The sequence below is a fragment of the Heptranchias perlo genome, chromosome 26 (genome assembly GCF_035084215.1).
Source record: "Heptranchias perlo isolate sHepPer1 chromosome 26, sHepPer1.hap1, whole genome shotgun sequence".
Taxonomy (NCBI): Eukaryota; Metazoa; Chordata; class Chondrichthyes; order Hexanchiformes; family Hexanchidae; genus Heptranchias; species Heptranchias perlo.
In genome coordinates, this window is record NC_090350.1 from 14766419 (window position 1) to 14782431 (window position 16013).

Here is a 16013-nt window from a genome sequence, read left to right on the forward strand (position 1 = left end):
TGGGCACCTCATTATAGAAAGAACACTAAAGTCAGAGAATGCGTACAGCATAGATTCACCAGAATGATACCAATTATGAGGGGAAACTTGAGATACTGGGATTATTTTCACTGCAGCAGAAAATGCTAAGAGGAGATGTACCAGATGTTTCTAAAAAGATGAAGGATTTTGATGGATTGAATGGGTAAGACTACTTCCTCTAATTGGGGAGTTAATGACAAGGGATTATCAATTTAAAATTGTCATTAATAGTAATGAGGGATTAGGATGTCTTTATATGGAGGATTGATAAAGCATGGAATGCTTTGCTACAGGGAATAGTTGAGATGGTGAGATTAATTTTGAATTGCTCCAGCAAGTAGCTTGCACAAGCACGATGGGCCAAATGGTCTCCTTCTGTGCTATAAATTTGTGTTTCTCTAGCACTGTTTTCCTTTTAAAGATAGTGACATCTACCAAAATGTTAGGACAGTGGAATGTTGGGAGTGTGTCACTATTTGCAAGAAGTCCCTGGGAGTGTGCCAATATTTGTGGAGGGTTACCTGGACGGAAAATGTTGATAAGAGGACAACACCCCTCTCATTTGATTAACTGAAAGTTAATATGCAACATTAGGATGCATAACTCCTGTAAAAATAGCAGACCCATAAGCTACTCATATTCTTGTGCCTGTGGCTCCTGATGCACAGATTTTATGCAGCCAACAGCAACAATAATCTAAATTCACCATATTTTTTAAGACTGATGGTCAGTAGATTGATGCATTCTCATTTACTACCTTTGTCTGACTAGGACTGCCACCACGTATAATGACAGCACATTGGCTCCCGATCCGGGAACGCCTCGATTTAAAAATTCTCATCCTTGTTTTCAAATCCCTCCATGACGTCACCCCTCCCTATCTCTGTCCCCTCCTCCAGCCTTACAACCCTCCGAGATCTCTGCGTTCCTCCAATTCTTGCCGCTTGAGCATCCCTAATTTTAATCGCTCCACCATTGGTGGCTGTGCCTTCAGCTGCCTAGGCCCTAAGCTCTCGAATTCCCTCCCTAAACCTCTCTGCCTCTCTACCTCTCTCTCATCCTTTAAGACACTCCTTAAAACCTACCTCTTTGACCAAGCTTTTGGTCACCTGTCCTAATATCTCCTTATGTGGCTCGATGTCAAATTTTGTTTGATAACGTTCCTGTGAAGTGCCTTGGGTCGTTTTACTACGTTAAAGGTGCTATATAAATGCAAGATGTTATTGTAGTAACCATGACATAAGCATAATGATATATGTGACATTTTACTGTAATGACATCATGTCATGGGTACTTTGCGAATGTGTACTGGCCAAACTGTCACAGCCAGTCTTCACACACGTAATATACCTGGATCACTTTACAGCCAGTTCACATATAAAATGGTTCCATTCAAACATATATGCAGGAGATCAGGATCATTCTCCTGAAATCCAGCCTAAAATATAAAAACAACTCTAATTTCCCAACAGGAGAGGCAATAACAGGACAACTTGTGTCCAAAATTTAATATTCTAGTTCCACTCTTGTAGTTGGAAGAAAATTAGCTTAAGGACACAAAACAGAGGGTAGCCATAAATGGAAACTTGGCAAAATGGAAAAGAGGGTAGAGCAGATTACTCAACAGGGTGCTATTGGGAACCTTGCTCTTTTAGGTATAGGTTAATTATTTGGATGAGGGTATTGTAAGCAAAATTTCCAAGTTTGCAGCTGAAAATAAAAAAGCAGCAGAAAGAGTCCAATCACAGTCAGAAATTCAAGCCTAGTCAACCTCCCTTCCTTCTATCTTTTCTCACTCTCCATCCTTTCGCACTGTCTCACTTTTCTTTGTCTCTTTCTTTCTGTCCCTCACTTTTGCTCTCTTTCTCATACTTTCCTTTCTTTACCAAATTGAAAGTATGAGTTAAATGAAACAGTGATGCATTACATTGACCAGGAAAGAGATCTCAGGTTGAAAGCAGATAAATCTACGTAAAATCAGCATACTGCATAGTTGCATTCAAATTAAAAAGATATTATATTGTTGCTGTATCAGACATTGATCAAACCCCACCTGGAGGAATTTGTGCAATGATTGGAAGGATATAATTCCCTTTTAGAAGGTAGAGAAACAAGTAACAAAGATGATTCTGGGTGTCAACAATTTAATTATGAAGAAAGGTTAAGGAAGTTGAGCTTGTTATTTTGGAAATCAGAGACTAACAATGTGATCTAATTGAAGTTTTCAGGAATGTATGAAGGGAATTGACAACATTGATCTGGGTTAATTGTTCACTATCAGTTGGAAATAGGAGGGAGATATGGGAGATGAGGAAGTAATCAATAATAGCCTTGTCAATGATCAAAACCTGTGTGGTGAACAGGCTTTATTTATGGCAAGGTTGATGGAGTGGCCATAAGTGTGGTTGCGAAAGTTGATGAGATTCAATGAGGACAGTGAGGGGGAGTTTAGGTCAAGAATGAAATAACTAAGGCTGATGAACCTTTCAATGAAAAGGTTAAGTTAAGATAGTAGGGCAGAGATCTCAGCAAGACATCATCGTAGGCTTGGTAAGGCTGTGGACAACAGGAACATTAGAAAAGAGGATGGAGGTGTGGAAGACCATATGATGTTCAATGTACAAAATCACTGGTTCAGGCAAGCAAAATATCTGTCACCTACATGATATAACCTACAGTGCATATTTGTAAGATTTGACATATCTCCTGCTGTTGCTTGGAAGGTCCCAGTAGCATAAAAATTAAGGCATCAGTCAACTTGACAGCTACTGACGTAACTATTTCTAAGCTTGTCTGCAGAAGACTGTCATGGTCTCCTTGGTGAATTGTTTCCCCCACATGGTGTCCTCAGATATATTCAAGTATAGTTGCCTTGGCCTGTATATATGGCTCGTTCTTGAGCACCTAAGGGTGCACCCATCTTGCATCACTCCTATGTCTCTCATCCTCCAGATAGAACCTGCAGATAGAGAAGGATGTCCAGTAGGATACCCATTGGCCATATTTACACTGCGCACAAGTGGGAAAAATGGGCAATGGGGTGAAGCTTTAAGGCGGCCTGAATAGCTTCAGTACTAAAAACAAAAACAAAAAAAAGCAGCAAATAAGCAGTCAAATTATTAGGTGAACTTAAAGCTACTTGCCTCAACTGCCAGGCAAGAAGAGCCAACAGAGCCCACCATGTCATCATCTGTTTTATATGGGTACTGAGGGTCCATTGTTATTATGCTGTATTATTGGACTGTTAAGGTCATTTACATAATTTTCAGGGTCTTAAAGCCCTAAGTATCTGCATGTTTGATGCACAGACCTCAGAGCCACAGGCTCTTGCCCCGCAGATTATGGTGCGATAGCTACACAGCAGGCCTTAGGCCCTGATGCCTAATCGCATTACGGGCCTGTGCCCAACATTACTATGGGCGCACAGGTTTGCATCATGGGGCCCCCAAGGTAATGCATCGTGGTGGTAAAATAATGAATATAATCACATAGCAAAGAATATGTAAAAGCAAAGTAGCACAGGAAAATCTGTTGGTCAAATATTGAAAGTACACTCATAAATACAGCAACAACTGTCAGAGCAAGTAGAATGCTTATGTGGAAGCACATAATACAGACTCTATAAAGCACTGGGGAGACCACACTTACTGTTATGTTCAGTTTAATCATTTTTGTTCTGAAAATACAGTTGGAAAGTAGCAAGAAGGATAGTACTGAGAGAATCAAACAGCTATGAAGAAGAGTTAAGGAAGCTTACTAGGTTCTCATTTGTCATAATGGGAATCAATGGAATGGACATGGCAAAGTTCTGTGTGCTAAACCACAAGAGGACTATGCAATATGGTTGTATGGTGAGGAAACCTTTAGCTGAATGTAACTTGAAGAGAAACTACTACATGCTTCAGAGAATCACAGAATGTTACAGCGCAGAAACAGACTTTTGTTAAATCTGCACCGCTGTTTTTTTCCTCCACCTGAGTTATCTAGTTTCACCCCACTCTCCTGGTCACTCCCCACAGTCTTTAATATTCTTCTTTCTCAAACAATTACAAAATTCCCTTTTTAAAGATTTTATGGAGTCTGTTTGAACAACGGTATGACAGAGAATTTCATATTCTAACTACTCTCACTAATTCTTTGTGATTATTTTAAATGTGTGCCCTCTCGTTACCATGGCGCCAACTGGTAGAAGCAATCTATTACTTAGACTTGTAGAATGGAAAGTTGCTTGGCACAATGAATGTGAGCTTAATTGAAGAAGATTTAAGTGGGAGTTGGATAATGGTTTGCATTGGTCCTGTTGTGCATGCTGTACAAAAGCTTATTGCACTCCTATTACATTCCTCTGTGAGCTTTTTTAACACAAGCATTAGCCAGCCTAAGTTAAAAGTGTTAATGTCTGTGTTTAAAAAAGCACACAGAGGGATTTAGTACAAGTGTATTAAGCAATCATATGGGAACAGCACTGGTTGGACAATATAGGTAGGCCTAAGTGATGAGCTACACTGTCATTTGGTGCAACTTCCATCATCTAATTTAACTCTGACCTGATACCGTCTTAATTTGTTTCAGCTCCATCAGTACAATTGATGAATGGAGAAGCACATTATACACACAGGTCATAATTTTCCTTTTGCAGAAGCATCATTTGTGAAGTTTCAGCACTTAGTCAGCATGGACTATTGTGGGTTACAATAAAAGGTCCAGTAATAAGTGCAGTAAATGAGAATGACAATGCACCAAAGCAAGATGTAATACAGTTTCTAGACAAACAAGCAGGAGACTTAATCAGCTGGTAAAATGTGAGTCAAGGGGAACTTGTAAGCTTTGTGACAGTAATAACACTGGGATGAATTTTAGACAGCACATCAACTTCTCCATAGGTTTTACGTATTATAAACCTGTGATTAACAAAATCAGTTGTAAATTTATGTAGTCAAGTACTTTATCTCCTTGAACAGACCTGGGTGGTTGAACTATTGAGAATGCTCAATTTTTTGATTTATTTACAATGTAGTCCCACACACAGTGTATTTGCGTTGACTTGACTGCTTGTGTTTACAGCCTATTGGTTCCGTAGGTATGTAAAAAGGAAAAGACTGGTGACGGCAAATGTGGGTCCCATGCAGACAGAGACAGGAGAATTTATAATGGGGAATAAGGAAATGGCAGAGGAATTAAACAAATACTTTGTGTTTGTCTTCATGGAAGAAGACACAAAAAACCTCCCAGAAATACTAGAGAATCAAGGGTCTGGCAAGAATGAGGAACTGAAAGAAATTAGTATTAGTAAAAAAATAGTACAAGAGAAATTAATGGGACTGAAAGTCGATAAATCCCAAGGACCTGATGATCTACATCCCAGGGTTTTGAAAGAGGTGTCTGTAGAGATAATGATGTGGAGATGCCGGTGATGGACTGAGGTTGACAATTGTAAACAATTTTACAACACCAAGTTATAGTCCAACGATTTTTATTTGAAATCTACAAACTTTCGGAGGTTTCCCCCTTCCTCAGGTAAATGAGGAAGGGGGAAACCTCCGAAAGCTTGTAGATTTCAAATAAAAATCGTTGGACTATAACTTGGTGTTGTAAAATTGTTTACTATAGAGATAATGGATGCATTGGTTGTCATCTTCCAAAATTCTATAGATTCTGGAATAGTTCCTACAGATTGGAGGGTAGCAGATGTAACCCCACTATTTAAGAAAGGAGGGAGAGAGAAAACAGGGGACTACAAACCTGTTAACCTGACATCAGTAGCAGGGAAAATGCTAGAATTTATTATAACGGACACTTAGAAAATAATAACAGGATTTGGCAGAGTCAACATGGATTTATGAAAGTGAAATCATGTTTGACAAACCTATTGGAGTTCTTTGAGGATGTAACTAGTAGAATAGATAAGGGGGAACCAGTGGATGTGGTGTATATGGATTTTCAGAAGGCTTTCAACGAGGTCCCACACAAGAGGTTGGTGAACAAAGTTAGAGCACATGGAATTGGGGTAATATACTGGCATGGATTGAAAATTGGTTAACAGATAGAAAACAGAGAGTAGGAATAAACGGGTCTTTTTCAGGTTGGCAGACTGTGACTACTAGGGTACCACAGGGATCGGTGCTTGGGCCCCAGCTATTCACAATCTATATCAATGATTTGGATGAGGTGACCAAATGTAATGTTTCCAAGTTTGCTGATGACATAAAACTAGGTGGGAATATGAGTTGTGAGGAGGATGCAAAGAGGCTTTAAGGGGATACACTCAGGCTAAGTGAGTGGGCAAGAACATGGCAGATGGAATACAATGTGGAAAAATGTGAAGTTATCTACTTTGGTAGGAAAAACAGAAATATAGAGCATTTTTTAAATGGTAAGAGATTGGGAAATGTTGATGTTCAAAGGGACCTGGGCGTCCTTGTACATGAGTCACTGAAAGCTAACATGCAGGTGCAGCAAGCAATTAGGAAGGCAAATGGTATGTTGACCTTTATTACAAGAGGATTTGAATACAAGAGTAAAGATGTCTTACTGCAATTATATAGGGCCTTAGTGAGACCGCACCTGGAATTTTGTGTACAATTTTGGTCTCCTTACCTAAGAAAGGATATACTTGCCATAGAGGGAGTGCAACAAAGGTTCACCAGACTGATTCCTAGGATGGTGGGATTGTTGTATGTGGAGAGATTGAGTAGACTAGGCCTCTATTCTCTAGCATTTAGAAGAATGAGAGGTGATCTCATTGAAACATACAAAATTCTCACAGGGTTCGACAGGGTAGATGCAGGGAGGATGTTTCCCCTGGCCAGGGAGTCTGGAACAGTCTCAGAATAAGGGGTAGGCCTTTTAGGACCGAGATGAGGAGAAATTTCTTCACTCAGAGGGTGGTGAATCTTTGGAATTCTCCACCCCAGAGGGCTGAGGAGGCTCAGTCATTGAGTACATTCAAAACAGAGATTGATAGATTTCTAGATATTAGAGGCATCTAGGGATATGGGGATAGTGCAGGAAAATGGCGTTGAGGTAGAAGATCAGCCATGATCTTATTAAATAGCGTAGCAGGCTCGAGGAGCCGGATGGCCTACTCCTGCTCCTATTTCTTATGTTCTTATGTCCATATGTCTGTTGCGGTAACTAAAGAATTACGGGCTTTGCGATATTAATGCTGATGTAAAAGGTGTGAGTGTATAATCTTCATATGTACACTGAAGTTATGCTAGCTACGAGACAACCAGTGAGACCGCAAGGCATAATGGGAAGCTTGACCAAAAAGGACTAAAGCATAGTGTCATCAGTTTAACCGTAGCAGTTGTCATAAACATGTTTTCACGACACCTTGCAACAAGAACAACGAACTAAGATAATGATAATGGGAGACCTCGGACACCGGATAAGGGGAATTATAAACCATAGAAAGGTAGTAAGAACTTAAGACAGTTGAGATAACAGGGCCATCTGCCCCCGCGCACGTGTGAGAATCCATGATGACTATGGGCAACGCATAGGCGGGACCAAGTTGGTCACATGTGTGAGGCCAACAGACTGCTGCCTGTCACTATCAACTGTACTGTGTATGAAGCTTGATGAAATTGTTTAATCAGAGAGACCCTTGGCTCGCTAAGGCTCTCCCCTGCATATGCTTGAATCAACTCTGCTTACAAAAGGCTCTCTGGGCTCAGCGTGGGTGATTTGAATGGTGACCGAGACGGTCGCTACAACATATCCATGGTGCATTGGAACAAGCATTCTTCAGTATTTCACAGAATGAAAAGGAAAGGGAGAATTGGAGGAGAAAAAGTAAAAGAAATACTGAGAAGTAACAGACAATTAGGAACACACCACTCCTTTACCAACACATGGGCAGTCATCAACAGCTGCAAGCTCTTACTGGGAAAACTTTAAAACCACACGATGTCTAATTATAACCAAACTGCACTAAGTAATCTTGTTAGCTTTCTCTTTACCCAGGTGCAGTGTCTCTTGCTTTTGTTTAAATATCAAAATTAATTTCTCTGTCTGAACTTCATGGCAGTTCCAGTATTGGAACTGTGGAAGTCCCAGCAAATCATGTCAGAAATGAGCAAACAATGAATCCATGTAATCAGCCCATGTTCATAGAATCTTACAGCACAGAAGCAGGCAATTCAGCCCATCATGCCTGTGCCGACTCTTTGAAACAGCTATCCAATTAGTCCCACTATCCTGCTCTTTCCCCACAGCCTTGCAATTATCTCCCCTTCAAGTATTTATCCAATTCCGTTTTGAAAGTTACTTTTGAATCTGCTTACACCACCCTTTCATGCACTGCATTCCAGATCACAATAACTTACAGCGTAAAAAGAATTCTCACCATCTCACCTCTGCCTTTTTTGCCAATTACCTTAAATTTGTGTCCTCTGGTTAACGATCCTTCTGCCACTGGAAACAATTTCTCTTTATTTATTCTATGCATGATTTTGAACACCTCTATTAAATCTCCCCTTAACCTTCTCTGCTCTAATGAGAACAATCCCAGCCTCTCTAGTTTCTTCATGTAACTGAAGTCCCTCATCACCAGTACCATTCTCGTAAATCTCCTTTGCACCCTCTCCAAGTCCTTGATATCCTTCCTAAAGTGTGTTGTCCAGAATTGGGCACAATAGTCCAACTGAGGCATAACCAATGATTTATAAATGAATAGTATGGGGTCATAAAATGTAATTTAGAGATGTTAAGCTCATTAAGCTGTTAGAGCTGAGTACTCCATAGTGAGTGCTTTAGAACAAGGGAAAGTACAGATCGTGCTTTATATAATGGCTCCTGAAATAATGAGTAGGTAACACATTAAGCACACAATCATAGATGGGAGAAAGACCCCTGCAAATGGTTTCAACTGGCTTGTTGCTTGGATGGGTCTAGAACTCCTCAAAATTAACCCTTCACTTAACAGAATTAAAATTAATCCTAAATGCATCTTTGATTAATGATGAAGTGGTCAGTGGGGTATGGAACAGCTGAAATAGGGTCTGATCACAAAACCTAGAGGCAGCACCAAAGTGGAGAAATTATTAGACTAACAATGGAAACATTAGCACACTGTTATTTGCAAACTGGTGAGTAGCTTTGTTGTCAAGCTCATCGAGGAAGTGATACCGAAGTTGGTGGGGAGACATTTTCCACCCCTGGGTGTTGGAGGATAAGCCTTTTAACTCCTGACTGAATCAGATAATAGCTCCACATTCACTTAACCCTTGGCCAATCCAAAAATCCCCCATTTGACCGCAAAAAAATTGTCAGTCAGAACCGGACCGGATCGATCCTGGTTTTCTCACCAGAACATTAGCACTGGCAGTGAAGATCACAGTTTGGCCGAGGCTGAGGGTGGAGCCTGTAACCATACCAACTCGTAACCGGTTTTATTTTGGATTGTTCAATTTTTTAACTTTGTCTATTATTTCTGGATTAACAAGTTTCAGGAATCATATACTGCAGTTACCTTTTATCCAATCGTCAATAATGCTAATAACCTTTGAAGTAGACCAAATCACATTCAAAATAACAACATAAGTGTGTACAGTTGCACTATAATAAGCATTACTCCTTAATTTGCAAGACAAGATTTATTGGTTAAATGTTTCTCAGTCCTCATGCTAAATGCATTCATCATGTGTTCAAGTTAATTCTGGTATTGTGTAACCCTCCCAATGATTGATCTGTTCTGCTTTACCATTAGATACAATAGTCCAATTTATTTCTTCCATCTCTATAAATAAATTGTAGCACAAAGGCAGAGATAAGGATTATGTAAAATGCATTTTTTAAATTAACTCTTTGTACATCATGAGCTTTCTAGAGAAGCTCCATTACAGCTTGGATCACCATTTTGTTATGGGTTTCCAAAAGGTACCTCTGGGTTCTGATATCCATCAATCTTCCATCAATCAACCCACATTTCCTACCTCACAACAGTGACTACACTTCAAAAGTATTTCATTGGCTGTAAAGCACTTTGGCAGCTTTGAGGCCATGAAAGGCATCATATAAATCTAAGTTCTTTCTCTCTCTCCACAATTACTCATTTTTCCTCCCCAATTTTGCCTCCCTCAACAACAATTTGCATTTATATAGCGTCTTTAACGTAGTAAAACGTCCCAAGGTGCTTAAAGTCTTCTGCTCTTTACCTGAAGGCTTTTGTTCCCTTGAAGTTTCTGGGTGGCAGTCACATCCATTATTCATTTGTGATCTTGGCATTGAGTTTTGCTAACCTATTTGACTCTGGAGGATATCTTAGCTGAGCCCAGTCTTGTCCCCCGATGATGTGTGCACTCCCAGTAAGGCTCGCTGGAATGTGATCAGCAGTGGGAATCCAGGCTTAATTTTTTTTTTCCCTTCCCAAACCCTCAGTGCACTGTGGCAAAATGAGGCACCTGACTGAGATCAGCTAACTCTGAATCAAACCTGGGACTTTCCTGGTCTGGATGCCTTGGAGACTGTGGCTTTAATTTTACGATCATACACTTTCGACTCAGGTCGAACATTCTGTTCACCTTATGTAGCCTCAGGAAATGTCACAAAACCATTGGTGGCTCCTTAAATTGGGTTTAAGGTACGTGGCAATAGATATCACAGAACGTCATAGCTTACAATGCTGACCTTACTCGCAATCATACTGTCCCTTGTAGCTGTGCCCTACACAGTCTTGCACAAATTCCAGTACTCCCTCTGATAGCTGATCCTTACAGAGACTTGCATATTCTTTCTGATAGCTGAATTTCACAGAGACTCCAATACTTACTCTGATAACCGAGTCTCGCACAGATTCATATACTGTCTCTGATAGTTGCAACTCACTCATGGAATCATAGTCACTAATAACTATGATGCTTGCTCACACTCTTTGACATTCTTTCTCATAGCTGCAGCTTAAACACACACTTGCATTCTATTTTGAACCTGCGGTTCATACATGCAGACTCACATTCTCAAGCTGCGGCTCAGACACACACTCGTGTATACTCATTGCTGTACAGATAATTGCAGATGTTATAAAGGGACAATGTTGCAATTCACAGGAAGGTATTACCTCTCTGTTATTTGTAAGTGCTTGGTTGAAGTGAATTTATACAGCAACTTTCATATAGGAAATGACCTAAGGTGTTTTACAAAGGGGAGGGGAAAGGATGTGAGACAAAAAATGAAGAAAGTTAGTAAAGGAACAGACATTAAGCTAAGCTAGGAGAGTTAGGGGCTGAGTGAAGACTTGGTCAGTAAGATGGATTTTGAGAGAGTGTTTTAAAGTTGGAGAGAGAAGTGGAGGGACCAGAGGGGTTTAGGCAGGGAGTTCCACAGAGTGGGACTGAGGCAGCTGAAAGTTCAGCCACCAATGGTGGGGTGAAGGGATGATGCACAGAAGGCCAGAATTGGATTCCTAGTAGATCTTGGTGTTTAATAACAAACTGAACTACAAATCCACTAAAACATTGTGCAATAGTTTTAGCATAGATATGATTGAACGCTTTATTATCAATAACATTTTTACAGTTATATCATGAGCAGTTGCTGGTTATTAGCACTGGAAACTCTTCATTATAAAAGTAATTCAGTTGCAATAGAGCTCATTAGATCAGAGCTTTGCTGTTGTGTAATATCACATATGTGAGTGTGTGTATAAGCTGCAGCTATGAGAGAGAATATGCAAGACTGTGTGTGTGTGTGTGTGTGTGTGCGCTGTCACAAAATATTACACCTTATTTTAAAAAGATATCATCTGAAATAATTACAACACTGTTCTCTCGAAGAATGGAAAAATACAGACCTTTTCAAGGCCATCTTCCTTGAGGCTGACAACGTCCAAATCAAAGTCTGTCCGCAGTCCAGTGCTTTTGTTAAATGCGATTCGGCCTGTTAATCCTTCCCATTGAGCCTCAACAAAAAAATACACGGTGGTAATTACACAGCAATATAAATCATTACTCTGTACAACAGTAAATTTTAATTACGCCCTCGCAAGGAAATGATCCTAATTCTGTCTCCTTGCGGAATATGATTAATTAATCATTGCTGTTCTTTATCCAGTGCCTACAACTCGCTCCATGAATCCCATTTGGCTCTGTGCGCTGATTTATAGACACAGCCATTGTGCCAGTCGTGTATCTTGTTTCAGACTTTAATAAGATTATGTGTATTGGGGACCTACACTATTGCTCAGATGTCATTTAGAAAATAAAAGTTGTTGCTTTCATCTCGCCAGTTCTCCTTGCAAGCTCCTTATCTTGCAGCCTTTGTAAGCATATGTGTATCTGTCATGAATGGAGCGAGCAGAACACTAGCTGGAAAGTATTAGAACTTCTTATTAGCACTCTCATTAACCTTCTTAACCCACAGTGACTGTGAGTTTGCCAGTATGTAATGAAATATAAACTCGGGTTCACGTTGGACTCTATCTGTTAGTGCACCTGTAGATTTCTGGCGGCAGTTATATAAGAATGATGAATGAGTGTGCAGGGACACCTCCATGAGATCGTCGGTAGCGGCCTGGGAGCATCTAATGCTCCATTTGTACTGCAGAACTGTGGAAATAATGTTGGTGTTCTGAATCTGCCCTGTTTTTAATGCACTGGAGCAGTTTTGCAACAATGAAGCAAGGTCATGCCTGTGTAAACCCAAAGTTGAAATCGTGAACTTATGTTTAAGGTTATGGGCCTTCCCTGATCCTTGGGGATGGCTCGTGTAGAACAATAATGTAGAAACCATATTGGTGGCTTGTACAAGGAGATTGAGAACTCAGCTCACCCACAGATAGTACCCAGCATAGGTGGCCATTTTGTTCTAACAATGCTTTGTTCCAATAGGTCCCCTCAGAAGCCTTTGAGGTGGGCTTCTGACTTATAATAGCATATGTATATTGTATATTACAGCTGCAGAAGCAAGAGAAAAGGGCACGAGTGATGAGATATAATGTTAAAATTACAATAACCTGCTACAGCCCGCCCCCTCCCCACCCACCCATCCCAGTGCAGTACCAGCGTTACAACATGCAGCTTTTATTGCTCTCTCATTGATACAGAAGTCATATAAAACATTCTCTTTTATGGATTCCAGATGACAATTTTATGGAGCAGGCCCTTTATAAACATTGTTGATGAATTTTGCACCCATTAAAGTTAGGAATGTTGATTAATGGAACATTTCTCTACTTTTTTACATTTCTCCAAAAGTTACTGCAGATGATCGAGAAGGACCCACACGGGAATTCAATCCCCTGGTATCTACATCAAGCGCTCATAGGTCAGGGATGTTGATCTGCAGTCAATTGGACTGCGTTTCCATTCTACATAAAATTTGAAAGGAATTTGGAGTCAAACACTGAAATCCCTAAAAATCCCAACTCGTCCCCAAAATGTGCTCATTGCAGTCCACTGTGGAGCAGAAGATTAAGCTCCTTTTGTGCGGCAGTATGTCTAACAGCAGCTCATCAACAGTTTATTAGCAGCAGCGGCCTATGTACCTTGCTAGATGTTGCGATGTAGCACTGAACTCACATGGTATAAAATAACCAATGTAGATGGACAGCCCGTTGGAAACAAATTGATGAGATGAGATGAAGCAGCATCCGCTCATTATTTCGGCAAGATTTCATGTAGCTTCTTTTGCACTGGACCTGTTCAAGACTGGTCTCCTGCATTCAGAGCATGTTATGTTTGTGTGTTTGAATCTGTATTAAAATTAAGGGAAGGATTCTGACTGTCTGAGCACTATTATATCCTTGCTCCCCCAAATAAAGTGTCCCTGCTCTGCATCAGAGAAGCCATGAGAATCAGAACTAATGTAAGATTATGAACTCAAGAAAGTTAATAAAAATGTAAGTGGTTTTGGGTGCAAACATTGATTTCGGTGTTTATTTAGGTGTGCTGAAGAATGGAGCACATTTGCATCTGGTATCAGAATGAAGCATTCCCAGATCGGGTACAGGTTAGGCGCAGAGTACTGTAGAGTGTGATAAGCCTCATCATCGACACCAACCTTCCTCACAGCTTCTCTGGGCAAGATTTCTGATTTAGTGCTGCATCGTCCATCGCAAAAATATCCACCGGTACTTAAAAATGTGGCCAATATAACCTGGACGGCACACATCAGATCTATCTACCAGCAGAACATCTATCAGTCCATAGAACCTGGCTCATACTGGTACACAGGCATTAATGGCAGCATTTGTGCATGTCTTGGAATGTGTTGGATTATGGGCTGTTGTATGAACTCCTCATTTTACAGACTGGAGCTGTCTCATTGCTCAAGCACCATCTTGGTTATCTCTTAGGGGAGAAGACGTGGTCAGGGACTGGTTCAAAATTAATGGCTTTGCACTGGAATTTTTACAATGAGTTTTTCTGACTACAATTGTAAACCAAGCACCAAAACTGGTATAACCAGGATGTTCCATTTATCCTTATCAGCTTGAGCTACATTCAATGTCTGAGAAATGTAGAGACAACAATACCTAAAAGTATGAGCTACGGAAGCATATGACTAGGTTAGACCCTAGGAGGTACTTCTTTCTGCAGAGAGCCGATGACCTCGTCAGCAAGTGTAGCGAGTGCGGATTTACTACAAGCATTCAACAAGGAGCTGGACAAGTTCCTGAGAGTGGCAAGCCTCTCTACGTATAGAAGGCTGTGGGTCAGGGAAGTTGTGTCACCAGTCGCCATGGTCTCCTGGAACCTTCGGGGGTCGGAGAAGAGTTTTTTTCTAAGTTGACATAAGAATTTTTCTCTCTTTTTCCCATTCACCCAGGAGATTGCGTGACTGTGTGTGCGCTGGGCGGTCAGAGGGATGGGGATGATAGGGTCTGAAAGTTACACCATGCCCGAATGCGATAGGCTTGATGGGCCAGCTGGTCTTTCCCTCACCTTTTATTCATATGTTCGTATGTCAACAAACTGCACTGTGATGACCAAGAATTCAAGGGTATGCATTTAGCTCATGGCTTTGCTTTGTTTTCAAATGCACTGCATGGGGCTAAACCCAAGATGAATTCATAGCTTCTTGTTCATTATCCAGGTGAGATCATGTCAGGTGTAACCCTTATCTTAACTGTGCTTAAGCTATTATTGCTGAATTGAAATGGTCATATCTGAGTGTTTTGCTGACTTAAGGATTATGATTGATTGTGAATGCAGATTGTTGATTTCACTTCATTCTAATAGGCATGAAATAAACACAGTGCATTATCTATACGTACACGCTTTCAAAACTGGTTGTTACCTCTTTTATGAAGTTCATGAAGCGGCTCCCAAATCGCCAGGGCTTATGTCTATGGCACTGTAAAGAGTTAACAGTCATCTGAGGTGCTCGCTGATAGGACATTGATACTATATGAACTGCATCGTATGTCAGAGCAGCATCTGTCTGAAATAAATGTGAAAACTGCTTAAGTTGATTTCTCGGAATGCCTCTGCTTTCTGCAGCGTACATTAGCCCTGATCTGACACCTGGCTGTTTATGACAGCTGTGCATTATACGGTAGTCTGATCCAGATGTTACAGTGCTCAGTGACATTACTTCATACCATAAGTTAATCTTGTCAACTCGGCTTTTTACTTTGAGCAGTCCCATTCAAAATAATGTATAACTTGTAAAGTTTGTTTTTATAATGTTTATCAGAAACCATGGTGACCAACTGTCATCTGTTCCTTTTGTTCTCAACCTTTACATTTGCCTATATAATACAGATAAATCTATAAAGCCACTTAGTCTTCCCCCTCACCTTTAAAAGAATTTATTTGTTCTGAAATTTCTCATATCTCATTGAAACGTACAAAATTCTTACAGGGCTTGACAGGGTAGATGCAGGGAGGATGTTTCCCCTGACTGGGGAGTCTAGAACCAGGGGTCACAGTCTCAGGATAAGGGGTAGGCCATTTAGGACCGAGATGAGGAGAAATTTCTTCACTCAGAGGGTGGTGAATCTTTGGAATTCTCCACCCAAGAGGGCTGTGGAGGCTCAGTCATTGAGT

At 40.6% G+C, this 16013-nt stretch overlaps 1 protein-coding gene across 1 annotated transcript in view; it reads right to left on the reverse strand.

Annotated features, from left to right (window-relative positions):
* The window catches only part of LOC137342515 (glutamate receptor ionotropic, kainate 3-like), a 363766-nt gene that overhangs the window by 191226 nt on the left and 156527 nt on the right, over nt 1–16013 (reverse strand). The window contains exons 7-8 of the mRNA XM_068006438.1: nt 15262–15423; nt 11816–11923 (exon numbers count right to left, since the gene is read on the reverse strand). Of these exons, the coding sequence (XP_067862539.1) occupies nt 11816–11923; nt 15262–15423 (270 nt within the window). The remainder of the gene's footprint in view (nt 1–11815; nt 11924–15261; nt 15424–16013) is intronic.